Source organism: Solea senegalensis, linkage group LG14 (assembly GCF_019176455.1).
Source record: "Solea senegalensis isolate Sse05_10M linkage group LG14, IFAPA_SoseM_1, whole genome shotgun sequence".
Classification (NCBI taxonomy): Eukaryota; Metazoa; Chordata; class Actinopteri; order Pleuronectiformes; family Soleidae; genus Solea; species Solea senegalensis.
This window is the reverse complement of record NC_058034.1, coordinates 20873760-20893349: the sequence shown is the minus strand read 5'-3', so window position 1 is coordinate 20893349 and position 19590 is coordinate 20873760. Positions and strand designations below refer to the sequence as shown.

Sequence of the window (19590 nt, the reverse complement as noted above, 5' to 3'; positions counted from 1 at the left end):
CAAGTGGGGTCAGCAGGTCATAGTTTTCTGCTCTCCAGTGAAATACAGTAGCTTATATACTGTATTGTTGAATGGATGAGGATTTGTCCACTTGTGAAAGGAAAGAAGACGGACAGAATCATCCGATTTTCTCTGTGAAGCCAATCAGGAAGTGAGAGTATGGTGAAGTATGGCCACCAGGGGTTGTTAACCTTGAGAGATAGTCAGTCAGTCATCATCTACTTTATCCTCCACCAGAGGGTCGTGGGGGGTGCTGTGCCAATCTCAGCCAATTTAGGTCAATTTAGAGTGTCCAATTTACCTAATCCCCACATTGCATGTTTTTGGACTGTGGGAGGAAGCCGGAGAACCCAGAGAGAACCCACGCACACACGGGGAGAACATGCAAACTCCATGCAGAAAGGCCCTTGTTCCAACCGGGGCTCGAACCCGGGTGTTAAATGACTTTGTTGAAAATCAGGTAGCAGAACTTCATATACATCTATGTTGTTGTGTGGTGTTGCCCTGCCAGTGGTTCTTGCTACATTTCAGTTGGGACAGACACTGCTCTGCTAACTCCCAATAACTACCTCCAACATCAAGTGTTAGCCTCTCCTACTTTTACCAAAGTAACTGCTTGTTCCTTTGTACCGTCAGGTGATGTTGTGGGTGATGGCGTCATTGCTGACCCTGGTGGACGATGTTTTTTCTGACGAGGACAGTAAGGAAGCTCAGTCGGACGTCCAGCGTGTCCTCAGGCAACCGTCCTGGTCTCGGACAGAGGACGTGGGACAGGACAGCAATGTCCACATACCCTGGCCCGATGACTTTGGTAAGTTATTGAATTTCTTTTGTTTATTGTAGATGACGGAAAACCATCATTCTGTCGGCAACAACCTTCCTGAAGCTGCACTTTTTATTCATTAATTTGAAAACGTGAAAATGTGTGAATATTTTTGTTGAGCCCTTTGTTGATTTCACCATTTGGGACAGAAAATGAAGCTCTTACCAACCTACCATGTACCTATCTACAACAAATTCTGGTAGAGTTTGGACTCATCTGTTCTCACTGAGTACTTTAATAGGAGCGACTGTTCACCTGAGAGCAGAATGTGTATCGTGTAGATCCTGCACCAACAGGTCAGGAGCTGTAGTTTATGTTCACATGAAACATAAGAATTGTAGAGACTTTGACTGAGGCCTTGTCCATTCAGGACAAAATGTAAACAAATGTCAGGTCTGGACTTTCTGAAGATGCTGATCTTATGAGGTTTTCACAGACACAACAGAACAGACTCTTGATGGGTTTGTTTTTTTTGCTTAAAACGGAGCCAGAAACGTTTCTAAGATCAAGCAAAAGTGCATCTAAAGATCTTTGTTTTTAGTGAAACTACTGGTCATTAAGTTAGGGATCTCTGTCTTTAACACTTTGATATGCAGGCTGGAGAAGAACCACTGACTAACCACCGTGCCTGGTGCAATCGTCCTTCTTGCCGTTAATCTAGCAAAAAGTAGATTTTGACATGTCCCAAATGAGTGTTGTGTTGAGTAAAAGAAGCCAGGGCCAGACCTCAAACCCCTTTTGACGGCGGTCTCTGTTTAATTTCTGACAAAATGTTCATAAAACATCACCAGTCAGACACACGAGGAGCTGCTAAACAAATAAAATGATCAAAATTAGTCATGAAAACGTAATAAAATATATGTATAATGAAGCGACAACACAAAATATAAGGAATGAATCCATGTTATGGAAGCTGCTACTGAATTAGCATTGTGGACTACAGATGGAAATTAGCTAGTGAGAATGATTAAAAATGTTTATTTAATTAAAAAATCACCAAGGACAACATGAAAGTGTGTTATTTACAAGCTTTTATAAACTTAAACCTATATAAAACCCAGTGGTTGTGGCTTCCTGTTCCATTAGCACATACAGTATAAACGACCGGGCCTCAATAAACTCCTCGTTTTCACTCGTCTGTCTTTGTAACATTACTCTGAAAACAGCGCTTCATAAATCTGAGGCGAGGGCCGTAACAGATCAGCCTGTGCCTCCTGGATGACTAATATAGCGTCTGGAAATTTGCCTGGTAGTTTTCAACACTGAGCATGGCCTTGGTCAATGGAGCTCGGGCCCCCGGTGCACAGCAGGGTAAAAATAATCAATCCAGTGTGCAGGTTCCTGTCATGCATCACAGTCGAGCAGAGAAGTAAGATGAACGGCCGTGGACTCGCTGCCTGTTTATTCTACCACGCTGGTATGTAGCCAAACCACACTTGACTCTCTTTAAAGATAAATGACAGTTTGTAATAACGCAAAATTCACCCAAAATAAATAAAAATGACACCTGAAGAATACCCCACCCCCCCCACCCGACACTGCTCCGTTACTGCAGAGTGAAGAATGTGTCTGATCAGAATAATTTGGACCATTTATAATGTTTTTTTCTTGTTAATTGTATTAAAAACAGAGAATAAATGAGAGTAAATTAGCTGTGGATCCTGTGTGAGCAGGAACACCTGCGTCTCTACATCTTCTTTTCTGTTTTTCGGTGTATTTGTTACAGCGCCACATACAGGCCTGGCATATATACAACAAGTCATTCTTTGCATGAAGTCACGACGCTGTGTTTACGGAAAAAACGTTTGAAGAGTTGAAAAGAGAAGGAGATTGTATCGGGAAAGTTCTGCTGTTTCTGTGTGGAGAAGACCTCACCATAATGTTTATGCGTTGTTTAAACACACTTGAGATAAAACACTCACTCATCCATTCATTCATTAATTCATTCATCCATTCATCCATTCATTGTCGACCACTTTATCCTCCACATGAGCTTGTGGAGTATTATGGGTGCAGCGACAGCGGCGCGCTCTAATTCATATGGAACAAATTCGTACGATCATCATTCCCAAAGCACTGCAGGTGGGCCATGAAAGGTCATTAAATATAGATAAGTTTCAGTTTTGTGATTAAGTTTTAAACTCCTCTACGATAGATGTTTCAAAATATTTATATGTATATATATATACACATATATATAAGGAATAAATAAAAGCCATGGTGTTGAAATGATGTGTTATTTTTCTCATCTTAATTTTGGCACGTTTTTGTATATATAATTATACAAGAACATGCTATATATATATATATATATATATATATATATATATATATATATATATATATATATATATATATATATATATATTTAGATTTGTTTTTTTTATTTATTTATATATATATATATATATATATATATATATATATATATATGTATATTTACATACATGATCCTGGTCTTGATTGTTGAGCAGTCAGATTCAATTTGATTCGATTTTTCTTCCAGGTATTTTACTTCATAAAACTTGACAGACAGACAAAGAACAAAGAACGTAAAGAGCAGTGTAGGGCTTTTATTTGCTTTGAAGGAAGTGACTTTGACGTTGACTTTTTGTCAATTTAGTAAAAAGAATTTACAATCCCAACTTCTTCTGTTGTTGTGGGAATGAGACTTCTATCTCAGGTCCACTGTCTGATGATCGAATAACACATTTATCTCTGGAAATTATCAAGAGAATGGACGTCAGAGAATTATTCAGATTTCACAGCGGAACAGAAACTAATTACAGACCATCAGCCGCCCCCCCCCATGTTTTTTAATGTTAGCATTATTGTGGGAGTTAGCTTTGTTTTACTCGTGTATGTGATCGGACATGTCTTCTCGTCTTCTACCCCCCGAGCACAGAGGCTGCTCTGATACTGATGCATGTTCTGCAGAGAGTGTGAACCAGTGACTTTATCTTTGCGATGCTTTGGGGCAAACCAAAGTTTTTGTGTCACACTTTGTGTCTTTTCACTGTATGAATATTTCCAATCACACAAAGGCTACACTCCCTTTCTAAGTATACAGTTAGACATTATTGCTCAGTTCACTTACAACATGGAATAGTTGTATAATTACATGAAATAATGCAGATCCATGTGGCGTGTTTTAACACGGCTGGATATGTGAAGGAGAAGTGCCCGTTTCTCTTTGCCTGAGGAATATTTCTGTGCATTTTTCTCATCTTTTTTTCCACATGATTACAAGTTTTCTTTTTCGTAAACATGGAGGCATGAACTGACATGCACCCCTGTGCTACTGTAAATGAGCCTTCTGTGCTGGTAATAAGCATTCCACCAGGAAAATATTGTGTGGAAGCGTTAAAGGTGACATCGAATGCTTGTATCACACATATATGTTAGTTATGGAGGTCTACTTACATATATTAACTTGTTTTCATGGTTAAAAACCTCCTAATCGCTGCAAACGAGCCGATCAAAATATCTCCTCACTGACGCTCTCGTCAGCCGCGCTGTTTCAGACCAAAACCACACCCCCAGAATGTGAATTGTGTTGTGATTGGCCAGCCAATGAGAGCTTTCCCACTGTCCTGTGATTGGCCAGGTACCTGGAAGTGACGTAATAGATAGGCCAGCTCTCAGATACACAGCTCCCCCTCTGGCACGGTGGATGCTCTGCATCTCAGCAGCTACAACGAGAGTAGTTCTTCTTCTTCTGCGGTTGAATGTACGCAACCGGATGTGCCCGCAACAGGAGGCGCTACGGTGGTGAGAGGAGTGGTGAGGATTTCTGATGACGACATCAAATTAAGGAAGTGCCGATCCGCTTCGCAGAGCCCAGGAAAACAATACAACACTATTTTCTCAGCAGTGGCTGAACTGTTTGTTCTGAAACTTTAGGGTTTCATAAACGAGGTAATGACGCAGATACACACAGAAACGCAGCGTTAATTGGAGCTTCCGGTCTATGTGGGCTTTAAGAGAAAGCGCCAGGCAGGGCCCTCCCCCAGGTCAGGAAGTAAAAAAAAATCATTCCAGGACCAGGATGGGGTCTGTATAGGCGGGTTGGTAACTCTTGTTTAAAATGTTCCTGGCAACTAAAGATTACAAGCTGAGCTCGTGCTGGAGCTCCTCCAGCTGCTCATAATGACGCCTCACAGTGGCAGCACTCAGCTGATAATTTCACTCCCACTTTCAGCGCCCATATCTGCTTTTAATTTAGCCACACATGCTCTCCCGGTGCTCTCGTCTCCACTCTAATCCACTACATAAACTTTAGTGTGAGAATGTTTTCACTTTCCAGCCTCTGAAGGCCAGAGTAGACATCTGGACCTGTTCTCTCACCACCACCCTCCTCATAAATGACTACACGGAAGTCCTGGAAGCAACGTTCACTCCCTTCTCTGCGAACAGTGACACAAACAGAGTCGAGTGTTCATGACAACAGAGAGGAGACGCACACCAAAACATGAAGGGTACATGAATGAATCGGTAGCGTAGGTGGTTGCGTGAGTACGGCAGCTGAGAGCAGTCATCTGGTTATCTAGAGATCGTGGAATAATTATTTTGTAATCGTGGGACAAGGCTTGTTCTCTCATGATGATGTAATAGATCTGTCTGGACAGAAATATCCGATTGCCATTTCTGATTTTCAGTCAGATCGGGAGATTTTAATACTGCATACGTGTTTTCTGGTTGTATTCTCATAAATAGATTGGGAAATAATTATATATGGTCATTATAGCGTTGCTAAAACAACTTATCTAATGGTGCGTTTTATCTTTTTTTGTAAAGCTGTCATCAGTGAAATCCTGTGTTAAATGGCTGTTTATTCTGTTGCTTATTTAAGGTAAAACAAAAAGTTGTATAGCGTTGCTTTACCAATGTAAATTGATGCATTGAACTCTTTTTTTCCATTATACAGTTCTAGCACTACTCGGCTCTGCTCGACTCAACTCTAATCAGGCACGTGGTTTTCCATTTTGCTCTAAACTGCCATGACATTGTTTTAAACAGGCTCCATCCAGCTCTCTCTGGATCCTCTCGTCAGAAACCAAACACAGGTACAAAAAAAGCACCAGGCACCAGGTTCTGTTCCTAATGGAAAAGCCCAAAAAACAAGTAGAGTCGAGTCAAGCCAAGAATAATGGAAAAGCCCCATGTCATAGAAGTCAAAAACGTAATATCGGAATGAATCAAGATACTGATGTTGTATGTTTCTCTTACCTTGTAGAAGAGTGGTCACTGATGCAAGAAGAGGAATTCCAGCAGGGCAGATGGCGGCGTTCCGCCCGGGACCCAAACTCACCCAGAACATCAAGGCGGAACCGAAAGAAGACCAAGAGCAGCCGCGACTGCCATTTGGAGAGGAAGGAGATGCGGGTGCGAGAGCTTGGCCTCGGGTATGATTCCGACGAGATAGTCCTCTTTAAGTACTGTGTTGGCACGTGCCACAGCTCCCGCAGGAACTATGACCTGGCCCTCAAGACTCTGATGGACAGTGGGAGCATCTCTGGCAAAAAGGTCATCGGTCAGCCCTGCTGTCGGCCTACTCGCTATGAGACTGTGTCCTTCATGGACGCGCAGACTTCCTGGCAGACGATTAAGTGGCTCTCGGCGGCCAACTGCAGCTGTGTGGGCTGATGACACAGAGCGGTGACGATCTGCAATGCACTAACGCAGACAAGCTCTGGTGTGAAAGAGCAGGATGTTGAGAGGCTCTGCGTCTTCACCGGGTCACCTGGTTCCTGTGGTCCGAGGTTCACGCCTGTGAGTGCCGTGTCCAAGGCCTTCCCTCCGCTCACAGCTTGGCAGTGGTTCATGGAGGTTCACGTACCTTCAGACAGAGCCTGACGGCACCAGCAGGCTATGTGGATGTGTGCCTTCAACCTGAGGAAGTGGAAGGTTTGTCTCAATTTCACCAGCAATAAGCACAGAGGAGGAGGAGAGCTCCAGCACGGTTACACGTCATAGTGTATCACGTTTTATGTCCGACACTCAACTTGCTGAAGGTCAGGTCATGCAGTTCCCTTCTGGCGGCCATGTTTGAGACAGAAGCTCAGAGTACAGTGTGGTTCATGACTCAGCAGAATTCAAGATGGTTGATTTTGTGTTATTCCGTATTTATAGTCTGTTACACAACACTATTTGGACAAAAGTGTCACTCCACACTTTCCTCTCGTGTCTTGCACCTCCAGAATTTTCTTGCGTCACAGAACTTGTCATATTGTGTAGCACAATATGTTTGGCTGTCATCATGTCTCCATGTAGACGTCTCTTCTTCAAATGTCAGACCAAAACTTCTCGCCTTCACTCTTGATTGACGATTGATGAATACATGAACCACCTCTGTTTCACTTTTGTCCTTAATCGTTTCCTCTTCTCCATCAAATCCATCCACTTTTAAACCAAAATAGCCGAGGTTTGTTTAGACACAAATTAACAACCTTTCGAAAACCTTTCGCTGAAGCATGAATTGAAAACTTTACACTACGTTTGCAGTTTTGTTGAGCAACAATCATCAGAAGTGTCTTGTGATGGAGTATAAGACGACTAATCAGTTACTGCTATTTACAAATGGTAAAATAGAGAATGTAAGTGCATGTGCAGTGAGTTACACAAACATTGGGTTGTCTACCTTTAACATTGGGAAGCTAAATATTTTGCCGATAAAATCTATCCATTCAACCTTTGATGCTGAAAGGTTAATTTGCTGGTAACTTATCAAATATCTAGTTAAAGGACAGTATAAAATAGTGTCTTATAGAAAATTATAATTATATGCAGATTCATGTAGGCTCACTATTTGGCAGTGGTTTTACTCATTTGGGTATAAAAATATCTGGCTTGTCGGGAAAATCGAAGCTTGCTTTACTCAAAATAATTCATAATAATTTCTCATCCCCTTGAGAATGAATGGAGACAGACACCACCCTCGTCTGCCTTTGATCACTACATGGGTTGGCATGGCAACCGTGGTAGGATCTCTCATCTGCCTTTGAACCTTTTAATGTTGAGATTAAATGCAGCATTGTGAACACTTTGCACTTGCACAACATTTTCTGCTGGAAATACATACATACATACATTATTTGAAAAGTTTAAACATCTTTACAAATTTACAACAACTATAACAACTAATAACCTAATTATAACCCATTTATAAATTCTTTATAAGGGTCGTTTTATTGTATAATAGTGCAGAAGACGCTCACTGCATGTTATAATTTTGTGGCTGAAATATCCAGCATGTATGAAGGGATACATTTGACTTAATGTATGTTCACTAATTATTTATTTGAGCTAGTAAATGGAAATGTTAATATTAACCATCCTGCGACGCGACAAGTCATTATCCAAAGAATCTCCTTTAAGCTCTTATCACTTATTGAAGAGTCTGCTCGGGTTGTTTGTGAACCGACAGCTGTTCATTACAGTGAAGAGCTGAAACACCACCAGAGTCCATTCAGTAGCTTCTGTATTCAACGGCAACAGCTGACGAAACGAATGACTAATTCCTTTGTACACAACAATTTGTACACACAAATAATTCATTCAAGGCAACAGTATAAATTACCCAACAGGTTTCACAGTGTTTATCCTAATACTGCATATATGCCAATTGCAATTCATTTTAATTTATAACATAAATATGAAAAATTTAAACTTAATTTATTGAAAATATAGTGTCACAGCAACATATAGCCAGATTTATGATTTCAAATTGAACATTGAAGGATTTGACGACATAATGAACTGCTAGCCTGCTAGCTAACAGCCATTGTAACCACTTTGTAAATAGCACCCCCAGCAACCATTTTACATACATTACAAATATAAACAGAGGGAAAAAGTTAGTCTGGAAACCTCTGTTTACATGTCCACCATAAATCAGTCATAGGTTACATCAAAAACAAGTGTTAGTTGACATTTAACTAGGGTTGCCAACTTTGTCACTATGAAATAAGGGACAGAAGTTGAGTATGGTTTTGTTTGAATATACAGTGTATTGTTTTAAGGCATTTGTCATAATGATAGCAGTTTTGCAGAGGAATAAAATAGCACTGACTCAGAATGTGCACCATCTGTGTGGCCAACTGAAAATTCCCTCCGACGGGCTTACCCCGCGTCTTTTTAACTTACCATAATTAGTTGTAGCTGCACAGTCTCTTCTTTTTTGTAGGTTTATCCATTGTAGTTTAATTTGGATGAATTTGCGCAGTTTACTTACAGTATACTGATCATGTGCGACTGTTGCGGGACTCATTGCCCCAACTGGGACGGCACCTGTGATTGGATGACGACAGGTGTCGTTGATGATTCTCACGTGTCGTGATCAGCACTGCTGCTGCTGTTGTTGTGTCATTCAGTGGTTAGATCCGCGTAGCAGTCAATAAAGGGGACAAGAGAGGGCACGTACGGGACAAATTAATTAGGCCCAATATATGGGACGTCCTGGCTAATGCGGGACAGTTGGCAACCCTACATTTAACACGGCTAGAAAACGCTAGCTTGAGCTCCAAAGGCTTGTTGGCTAGTTGGTTTGTTAGCCTCTAGTTAGCATAAACGACAGCTACAATGCCAGATATTCTGTGAAACAAATACAACAGAAGTTCTGTTAACAGTAAAAGAAGCCATGTTTTTATGGAACACAGCGAAATGTCACATGTAGCTGAATTTAGGCAGATTTAAGGAGGTTTTTACTGTAATTGTTTTCTCATTTACTTCCAGTTGTGCAATTAGAATGTAATATCACAGTAAAAAATAAACCATGACACAGACCCCCCAAGAAAGGGCCACTTTTCTTAAATATGACCCAGTTCCCTTGTTTTAACAAAACATAGCCTCCATGATTCACTGGGAATTCTATGAGGGGTGATTAGTGAGATACCTGCAAATTACTTCTGAAGCTGAGGGTCTCGTAGCAGCAGACAGTTCAGAGACCAGCAAACCTTTTGTCTTATCCTGTATTATTGTTATTTTTTAATGTCTGTGACCAGGTCCTCCTCCTTTTATCTTCATTAAATGTTTTAAACTCTTGGCAGCAACAGAGTCAAAGCCATTACAGTGATTGTGCTTTTGTATTCTGACATCATACTATAGCACTAGTGTGAACTGATTATTAACTGTATGGTGCTGGTAAGAAAGGATTTCTGCTGCGTAAAAGAGCAACAATCAGGGGCCTGTTTTTCTCCTCAGGGCCCCCAAACATTTGCCTGTTTTGTCTCTCCTGACAATGAGCATCTGGCCATGGCATAGGCAATGCATTCATTTAAGAAAATATTTAATAATGTAATTAAAGTCACATATATATATATATACAGTTTGCTCATGCTCTAATGATGGAAGCAGTGGTGTTATAAATTAGCTTAAACATTGACACTATGTGACTTTTACTGGCTGCCCTTGGCTGCTGCAAGTCTGGATTGCTTCACGAGTGTCATAGTTTGCTCTTCATTTGTAAAATATGTTGCTCTGCTGCCAGTAGACTGCTTCGTATTTGTGATTGTTCACACGCTGCAAACAACGTACACCTCCTTTCTGTGCACATGCTCTGTAAAACCTGGGTTTGGCACCAGACTATTGTTGGATTTATACATATAATGAGGAGATTTCCTGGACATGGTGAACTAGTTTTGTTTTTTTTAGTGCATCCCCGGAGCTACTGTGGCTTTACACCGAGCAGAGGGAACAGTTTGTGCTTCTCAAAGTCAATGATCCTTCCTGAGAAAGGTGGATTATTCCAAGTTGGGTCCTACAGCGATGAGGGAAGAGTCCTTACTAACATTCAAAGAAAAACATTAATAGACCAGTCAGCTTGTGGTAGATAACAATAATAATAACAATAATAATAATAATGTTCATTTAATACATTTTGTTCATGCAACTTCAGTCGTACGCATAGTACGAAACTCAAATGACCTGTGGGGCCACTGAGCATCTAGTCTGGTCAGGCGAGGACTGGTCAAGTGAAAAAAAACAAAAATAACTTTTTGGGGATATAATATTAGCTTAAAATTATATTACGATATTCCATCGTGATATCATAAAAACAATATTTGTGACAATATTTCCTGGAAATTTCCCAATAAAAGTGTTTGTTTTGATATGGAATGCTATAAATAGTTCAAAATAATAAACATATATGATGCAACATCAATCTAATCATTAAAAAAAACAGAAATAACTTATAACTTCATCTAGTGATGAAATTGACCTCTGGTGTAGCGGTTGTAGCTACGTTAGCGTCCATGGATTTTCCAGCTTCTCTCTGTCACTCCCAGCTCCAACTTCCGAGTTTCAGTATAGATAGAACTTTTATTTGACAACAGAGATAAAAGTATGAAGTTGCCATGGTGATGATAAGGCGTGAACCACCACCATAAACCCCGAACAGCTAGGTTCGAAACTAAAGCTGCGTTGCTAACCACTAACTCAGTTTCTAGCGGTTCGAGCCGCGGTCGCGCTCGTTTTAGCACAGCTTGTTTACAACTCTGTCAGTGGACCATAGTAGAATGCCGTCACAAATATAGTCATGACATGAGCCAAACATCACCCTCAATGACAGCCTTTCACCACGTGGACTATTTTCAGAGCGGCCGCGACATGATACGACTCGGTTGACCTGAACTTAAAACAACACAAGAGTGTGAAAACAGTTAAAATGTCACTGTTGTAGAGCAGAGTGCACGAGCTGCCTACACAGGTTTGCAACCAAGCATCGACACGGTAGCATTGACTGCTACTAAGATAACTTTATACGGTGTGAAGTGCAATATAAAGTAATGACTGCAGTAAAAAATGTGGTGGTAAATGTGAAATACAATCACGTGAAATACATTCAACTTGACAAGTACGTTTTTTACTACTTCAGAATGACACTTTTATATTTGTACCAGGCCATTTTGGACCGCCATGTTTTTACAGTAGCCCACGATGGTCGAACTACACATCTTTTGAGTTTTGATGCTAACTCAACGCTACATAGTTTCTCCGACATGCTTGAAAAGGGAAGTGTGAGGTGAAGAATGTTCACCTGCAATATGCAACTTCCACACTGTACCTGTAAAATAAAGTGAAGCTTGTGTTGTTTTGTAAAAAAGCTCAGTTTCCGCATCAATTTTCACCAGGAAATGTCAGTGTTTGTTCATTGAGGAGGTAAAAACACTGAAGTAATGGAAAATGACGAAGTAGTGCTAGAACTGTATAATGGAAAATCGCCATAACACTTTGAACCCCTTAAGCTCAAATTTGGGTTCTTTAGTTCAGTTTCTATATGAAAAGGCTGTCTGACTGCCAGATAAAGCAGTCTACGATGTTTTTTTAAGATGTCGTAAACTTAAGCAGGCATAGATTTCATTAGTGGAGCTTTTTGTAGCAGTTAGCTGAAATCTGTTTTTTCATATGTCCCAAATTTCAGTTGGCGCGAGCGCGAGTTCAAACTGCCTTCGTATAAAATATTCAGCACATAATGCAACATTTTTAAATACTGTGGGTTATATTTATATACCCAGATGATGTTGTATGTTGACTCTAAATGATCTACTGCAGTGTCATGTGGATTCAAGGATCAGTTCTACTCATAGTCATTACATTTTTACATGTTTTGCTTCACCTCAGTTTGCCCGGCTGGCCCTCACGTTTATGAGATCTTTATGAAACATGAGGACCACATATACACATATATCCACATATATATAGATAAATATATATATATATATACAGTATATAGATGTACATATATACATACACTGTGGTCCAGCACCAAAAGCAGTTTCAGTTTCCAACCCTTGACTCATTTGATTGGAAAAATTTACAATGGAGTATTGCATTTTTATTTGCTGGGTTATATTGTCCATGTCGGAGATGAGACAGGGTTCATTCAATCTTTTTGTGTCGGCCGCTTTGAAAACTTGACTTAAAAATAGCCACGTGAAGTATTGGCCCCCTTCCTGCTTTGTGTCATGCGTCTCTGACGAGTACTTTACACGTAACACTGAGATATCAAAGCACCTCTTTGGCTTTTTTATGAGTACAGTTGGTTCAGCCTCACGCTATTCAGCTCACTGAAAGACTTCCAGCTTTTTAAGTTGCTGTTTGGAGTTGTTGAAGATTATCTGAAGAATGCTCGCAGCCAAGCCCACACATGATCCCACATTTGCTTTCAATTACACCATCTGATGTTTTGTGACAGGGGAAAATAGAGGCTGGAAACCAAACAGAAACCATCAGAACAATTATCCGACACAATTATCACGAGTACAGGTCCAAAACAAATCCCATCGGACGTAGCTCATTGTTACTGAGCAGTGACCTTTCTTTGAAATCAAACAAAAGATGTACTCTGGCTTTGATCAAAGCCGAGAGGTAAAGTAGTAAAAGCACATGCACGCCTCAGTTTTACTCCCAGAGTTTTGGTAGCAAATTTAAACCCAACGTTGCTGTAACAGCTCACAGCTGTGCGCTTTTGGCTTCGTAGATGCGACACATGAATGAAGCAGACAGCTGTGGACTTAATTAAAGGTGTGTTGTTTCACCTTTGACACAGAGCTACAGCAAAAGTGTTTGTACGCAGCTCCTCTTTGTCACCCTCTACAGTCACCTGTAGGAGATAAGGAGAGAAGTGTCCATACCTGAGCTGTCTGTTGGAACAGCATCTGTTAGTAGTGATGATGACGGCACAGCTGGATCCGCTGTCAGTCTGCAGGTGTCACCAGCTCTGTCTGTCTCTGACTGTGTTGTCCGTGTCGTGATAAGGTCACTCTACTGTTTCCCCTTAAACAAAAAAAGCATCTGTAGAATCACTTTGTTCCACATTGTGGAAGACGGCTGCCAGCTTCTCAAGAATATGCTTGTAAGCTTGATCTATTGCCATTACGCTGCCTTTTATAACCGAAAACTGAGCTTTGTTTCGCGTTTACTCTCCTGCTCCCAAGCCCATGGAGAAAAATCAACATTTTTAGCTCACAGGGACGCATGAGCCGCCGCTCTCCTGCTGTGTGTCGTAGAGCGTGTGGTCTCAGTTTAAGTCACCTCGTTGAATCCAAGTGAAGGATTTCAAACACGGAGGACACAAAATGACACATTTTGATAGAAAGGACATCTAGTCTGAAAGGACACAGGGAGCTGATAATTATGGCCCAGAGCAGAGAAAGGAACTCAGCGCTCCCTGATGACATTACTGTCTTAGTCTTGGTTACTGTTTGCACCAAATTATTTAAAAAAAAAAATCAACAACCAATCGACAATTCTAACTCTAATGTGTGTTTCAGTCAGCCTCTCACCTACTTTTAGATGTAGTGCTTGAACTCTTGTGCAGTCAGGATTGAAAAAAAGTATGAGCACATCGACACTGCTCTCTGCTGGTCGACGTCGAGACTGTGAGTTTAACGCGACATGAAAATAGTCATTTGAATTATTTTGATTTAGGTTTTCTATTTGCTCCACTTTACCTATACATGCATTATATGTGTTTGCTGCTTTATTAATGATCCAGGTTATATCATGAGAATAATGTCTTCAGTCATGTGTGTGTGTGTCTCTAGTGAACTACCTGACACTTGAGATATCAAATTTCTCCCGGTGTTTGAAAGGGGAATATAACCGACGTCATGGTGATTTTTCATCTTTAAAAGTTTCTTTGTTAATCAACCATCGCGACTGTCGTTGGAAAATGACCTGAGGTGTGCGTCGTCAGAAATTCCTTCATGTTGCTGCAGTTCTAACACACTGATGAAACATTGTCTCTGTCACGCTGTCGTCTCTAAAGCCTTCTGTCAAAGTCCAGACTTAACTTCCCTGTTAGATGCTATGCATCATGTTGCCTTACTGTACATAAGAGTATTTATTGTTTTAAGTTATTGTTTATTTATTCATTCTGTGTTTGCATTGAACCTGCTCTGAGTATGTTTTCTTCTCAATGAAGTAGCCTTGTATCTCATACACACACACACACAGTTCTCTGAAGGCTGATCAGATTTTACATGTTTTCATTTTAACCCTGTCAAAGTTATATTTCCACACAACTAAACTGCATCAGCAGCTGTCGTGTTTTTTTTTTATTTATTAAGACTTGATGTTAACATCTGTCCTGAGAGTTCTGATCACAGCTGGATTGTGGATTGAAGAAATCTGAACAACAATTATTTCGAAGCTTTACCTGCAACCAGTCTGCTATTGGATGATGCCAGCTGTCAATCACACTGGTGTCCACTCTAAAAATGCTCTATTGAAGGAGAGCTGAAACTACTGATGGAGACTCCACAGCAAAAAAGTATAACTGAAGTGATAAGGCGGCTCATTTATCTATAGAGTTCCATATAATTTGGGGATCTTTTTGCAACCAGCAGTGTTGCCCCCTAGTGGCTGGTCAATATATTTGTATTCCTGTGTTGGCTTCAGGAGGAAAAGAGGTCTCTGTGTCGCAGACACCACCTCCTAATGTGGTTCTTAAGCAGAGGTCTCAAACTAGCCACTTAATATCAAGTTACAATGATGTTTTTTTTGCATTCCAAATATTTCACTCCAAAAAACAAATCTCATGATTGAATACCCCTGTTTTTTTACGAAAATGTTGGGATTTTTTTCCCCTTCTGACCAGACTAGATACTTAGTGGCGCCCCCAGGTTGTTTTGGGTTTGAGACCCGGCTTCTAAAGGCACATTCAGGACACATTTGGCTGCTTTCACACCGAAACTTGAAGCTGAACTTGTGACCAAATCACTCAGGACCGATGTACGAGGAATAGTTGAGGTTCTTTTGAAGTGTGGTTGCTTAACAGTACTGATACATGAGGTGTTTGTTTTTAAGCAGGCAGTACATTTTATATGTTTAGTTTATATACATATACATTTATACATATATACATAAACCACAAATGTGGTTGCTCCTAAATCAGACGACATACGGATATAAAAGTAGGCAAATGGTGCAAAATATTAAACAAAACAAGAAAAATATACAGAGTTGAAAACAAATAGTCAGTCGACATATTGATAGCAGGTAAATAATGATTGAATGATCGAAGGAAATCACGTTTCAATCCAGTGTCAGCACTGGAAAATGAATAGTGCAAATGTTACTATGACGGGAAAGTGCAACGGAATTCAACTCTGTTCACAGTGTGATGCTTTTTATTGACATTATCCAGTGTCACCGTCTCCTGTGATGACCCAGACTTTAAATTGTGCAACAAATGATTCCCCAATATTCACTTAACAGCAGTGACTGTGCGTCAGTTCTTCATACAACCACATTTCAAAACCCTGAGCAAATCACTTTAACACTAATGATATTAAACTACACCAGGATCTTTCCACTAATCCAACCTTAAATAGTTCACCATCGTTTATATGCTGCTGCTGCTGCTGCTGTTGTTTAGCTGTATGAAAAGAGACATTTCAGGATACAAGGTTGTTTATTTGACATCATTACCATATCTTTTACTAAATATGCTTATTGTGAGCAAGGCTCCAAACAAAGTGAAACAGTGAATAAAGGGTTTACCGTCATGTCGGGGCTGCTATAGTGCTCTCACACGGGGACTCTAATCCCCTCTTTAGACCATAATCCAGTATGTATACAGTATTATTCTGTCTATTCATCTGCCAGTTTACAGATGACACCGTTATAAATCCTTATAAACCTCATATAATGAAATGTTCATAGTCTTCATATTCGTCATGGTACTGTATTATCTTGATTAAATATATAAATATTATATATATATACAGAATTATTGACATTGTAATATAACATGCCTCCTGACCACTGTTTTTGTACATTATTAATAATAAAACATTGTTTTAAAAAGCCTTACCTTCTCCTCAGCCTCATCCTTTCATCTTCTCACCCTCTCCTCCCTCAGACTCATCATCTTCTCACCTTCCCCTCCCTCAGACTCATCTCCTTTCTCCTGTCCTCAGACTCTCTCCTCCCCTCTTCTTGCCCTCTCCTCAATCTCATCTTCTCATCCTCCTCCCTTCTCACCCTCCTTCAGACTCATCTTCTTCTCACCCTCCCCTCCCTCAGCGCATCATCTTCTCACCCTCTCCTCCCCTCTCTCAGACACATCTTCTTCTTGCCCTCTCCTCAATCTCATCTTCTCATCCTCCCCTCTTCTAATCCTCTCCTCAGTCTCTTCTCATAATCGCCTGAGACTCTCTACCTTCACTACTCTTTCAACTCCTGGTCTGAAAAGTGGCCTTTAGTTTGTGTTGGGAATCAGTTCAAAGGCAGTCCGTTGCCTTTGAACTGTAATGGTAAATGACTGAGGCCATGAGACAAAGGACTAAGACAGGGTGAGGTGACGTTAAGGTAAAGGGAAGCTTAAGCCTAAGGAGAACAAGTGAAGGAAACTGCATTAAATCACCACCACCCAAAGAGAAAGCACAGAAGAAGACCAGGAACACCAACTACAGTTATTTGTCTTGTTCAATCATTTAACCCACGATGGAGGCACTTGAAGATTTTGAGAGAGCGCTGAAGAATGTTGATAAAATAAGTGAGCTGGTGAAGGATCTAAACTCCTCTGATGCTGACACCAGGCAAAAAGCAATTAAGGAGGCTGACTGCTATATCGCCTCCATGGACGAACCCTGCAGGACAAAAATTAACAAGACTAAAATCAACACAAGCTCAACCGACCAGCCGTCGTTTGGTCCCCAGAGCGAAAGTCCAGAGAGCTTCATTAAGAACATGGAGAGAGACGCTGAAGACAGGAGACAAAGGCGTATCGCTCAACAAAAAAAAGCACTCGTGCTCAAAGACAAGGGGAATAAAGCTTACGCTGACGGAGATTATGAATCTGCAGTGAAATGTTACAGCGACGGCCTGGCTGAACTACGGGACATGCAGCAGCTGTACACCAACCGAGCTCAGTCCTACATCAAGCTGGGAAAGCACAAAGAGGCCATCAGTGACTGCGAGTGGGCGCTGAAGTGCAACGACAGGTGCATTAAAGCCTACTTCCACATGGGCAAAGCCTACTTGGAATTGAAGGACTACAGTGAGTCAAGGCGCTGCTTTGAGAAGATAGCGGAAATTGAACCTGGACGGAAGAAAATGGTAGAAGAACACGTGACACAGGTGGATATGGAGGAGGAAAGAGAGACTCAGGAGGTGAATGCAAAGCATGAGTTTGATAAGGGCGAGAGGAAAGGTACAGCAGTACCCGAGGTCCTCAAGAAGCTTTCAAAGCCTGGTCAGATGACGCTCTTCTACTGCGGAGGCTTGCAGATTCTGTTAGAAGCAGTTAGTGACTCGACAGGTCAGACCCTTTTCAGATTGAACAATGGCTTCAGCATCATCTGCAGAAACGACACGGTGAAGAGATGCCTGCTGGAGAAAACAAAAGACAAGCACAGCCAAAGGTTATGTGTGTCTGTTCTGAAATTATGGAGGGTTATTTGTGACGGGAATGCCGAAAACCAGAAGATGTTACTGAAATGCCCAGTGACGAGACAAGCTGCTGTGGACTTGATAGCATCAGAGAGTGTTGCAGTGCAGAGAGAATGTCTGTCATTACTACATTTGTTTGCTCAGATGCCACACGGGAGACAACTGGTCATTGAAAGCCTGGATGTGCACGTGTTAGTGAGGAACCTCATGGCGTGCATCTCAAAGCAGCAGCAAGAAAACATGGCAGTCAACGTTCTGGAGAACTTTGCAGCAGAAAAAAAACTTTTTACTCAGTTAAGGAACGTGTTGACCGACTCCGTCATTGAGCCATTGACGACAATCCTAAGAAATATCAGCGAGTCCAACCGTCATGTTCTTCCGTCTCTGATTTCAGCCATTGGATGTTTGGCTCAAGACGACGTTATTCGTCATCAACTTGCTCACGACTCAGAGTGTTGGAAGGCCTTCCTGTTTTCCATCAGGCACTGCAGTGCACATGAATTCAAGGAGATCCTTTACCCCGTGCTTGGATTAATCATCAGCCTTTCAACGGTGACGTCTCCGGCCGTCCAGGAACACTCTCTTTCACTCTGCGACTTCTGTCAGGGACTGCTCAGGGATACTGACGGAGGAGTCATAACTCGAGCCATTGGGGTGCTGAGCACCGTGCTCCCTCAGTCCTCTGAGGCTGTTGAGCGTGTTATTCAGAAGGGCGTGGTTCGGACCATGTACCGGTTACTGAAGAGACCAGGGCAGACTGCCTCTAAATACGCCATGAAGACTCTGACAGTGTGCACCGCTGCTAGTCATTTGGCTCGGCAGGAGCTGGTGAAGTGTGATAAAAAGCTATCTATTTTACGTCATTTGCTGGCTTCCAGCTGTGACGACATGGTCTCAGGAAATGCCACCCTCTGCTTGACTCACTGCCTTCAGTTGGAGCGAGTCGCCAGCAGTCTGCTGGACACTGATATTGTGCTGCTGCTGCTACGCCGCGCTGCAGGGGACACAAAGAGGACGGCTGTGCAGCAAAATGCGGCGATTGCTCTGGGGAAGCTGTGTCAGGCCGAGCCCAGGCATTTGAACAGACTTCGAGAACTTCACGGCTTTGAGGTTCTGCACTCCTGTATGAAGTTCATCACATGAATTTGAGACTGAAAATACAACTAGGGTTATTACTTAGGCACATCCTCATCCTGGTAAGGATGGATTGCTTAACGGGGCCAGGGCCAGCTTGGGCCCCTGAAGCCCAAGCCTCTGTACTACTACACAAATTAATATGTAATGTGTTACCCACCCCTGATGTCTTCATGGGGCCTTCATAACTAATGTTATTATGTAATGTCTAACAGGGCCTCTCAATCATTCAA

The 19590-nt window shown here is 41.5% G+C and overlaps 2 protein-coding genes across 2 annotated transcripts; both read left to right on the top strand.

The window, feature by feature from the left end:
• The first annotated feature begins 651 nt into the window (after positions 1-651).
• On the top strand, positions 652-6469 carry LOC122781031 (artemin). Its single transcript, XM_044044524.1, has 2 exons — positions 652-811; positions 6060-6469. The coding sequence occupies exons 1-2, from the start codon at positions 652-654 to the stop codon at positions 6467-6469; spliced, it is 570 nt and encodes a 189-aa protein (XP_043900459.1).
• Positions 6470-17275: 10806 nt separating this feature from the next.
• Positions 17276-19366, top strand: LOC122781085 (tetratricopeptide repeat protein 12-like). Its single transcript, XM_044044588.1, has one exon. The coding sequence runs from the start codon at positions 17276-17278 to the stop codon at positions 19364-19366; it is 2091 nt and encodes a 696-aa protein (XP_043900523.1).
• Positions 19367-19590: the final 224 nt, after the last annotated feature.

Bases quoted from the DNA above. Each gene is read 5' to 3' on its own strand.
- LOC122781031 (XM_044044524.1), top strand. From the start codon at position 652: ATGGCGTCATTGCTGACCCTGGTGGACGATGTTTTTTCTGACGAGGAC. The intron at 812-6,059 runs GTAAGTTATTGA...CTTACCTTGTAG, and splicing joins ACCCTGGCCCGATGACTTTG to AAGAGTGGTCACTGATGCAA.
- LOC122781085 (XM_044044588.1), top strand. From the start codon at position 17,276: ATGGAGGCACTTGAAGATTTTGAGAGAGCGCTGAAGAATGTTGATAAA.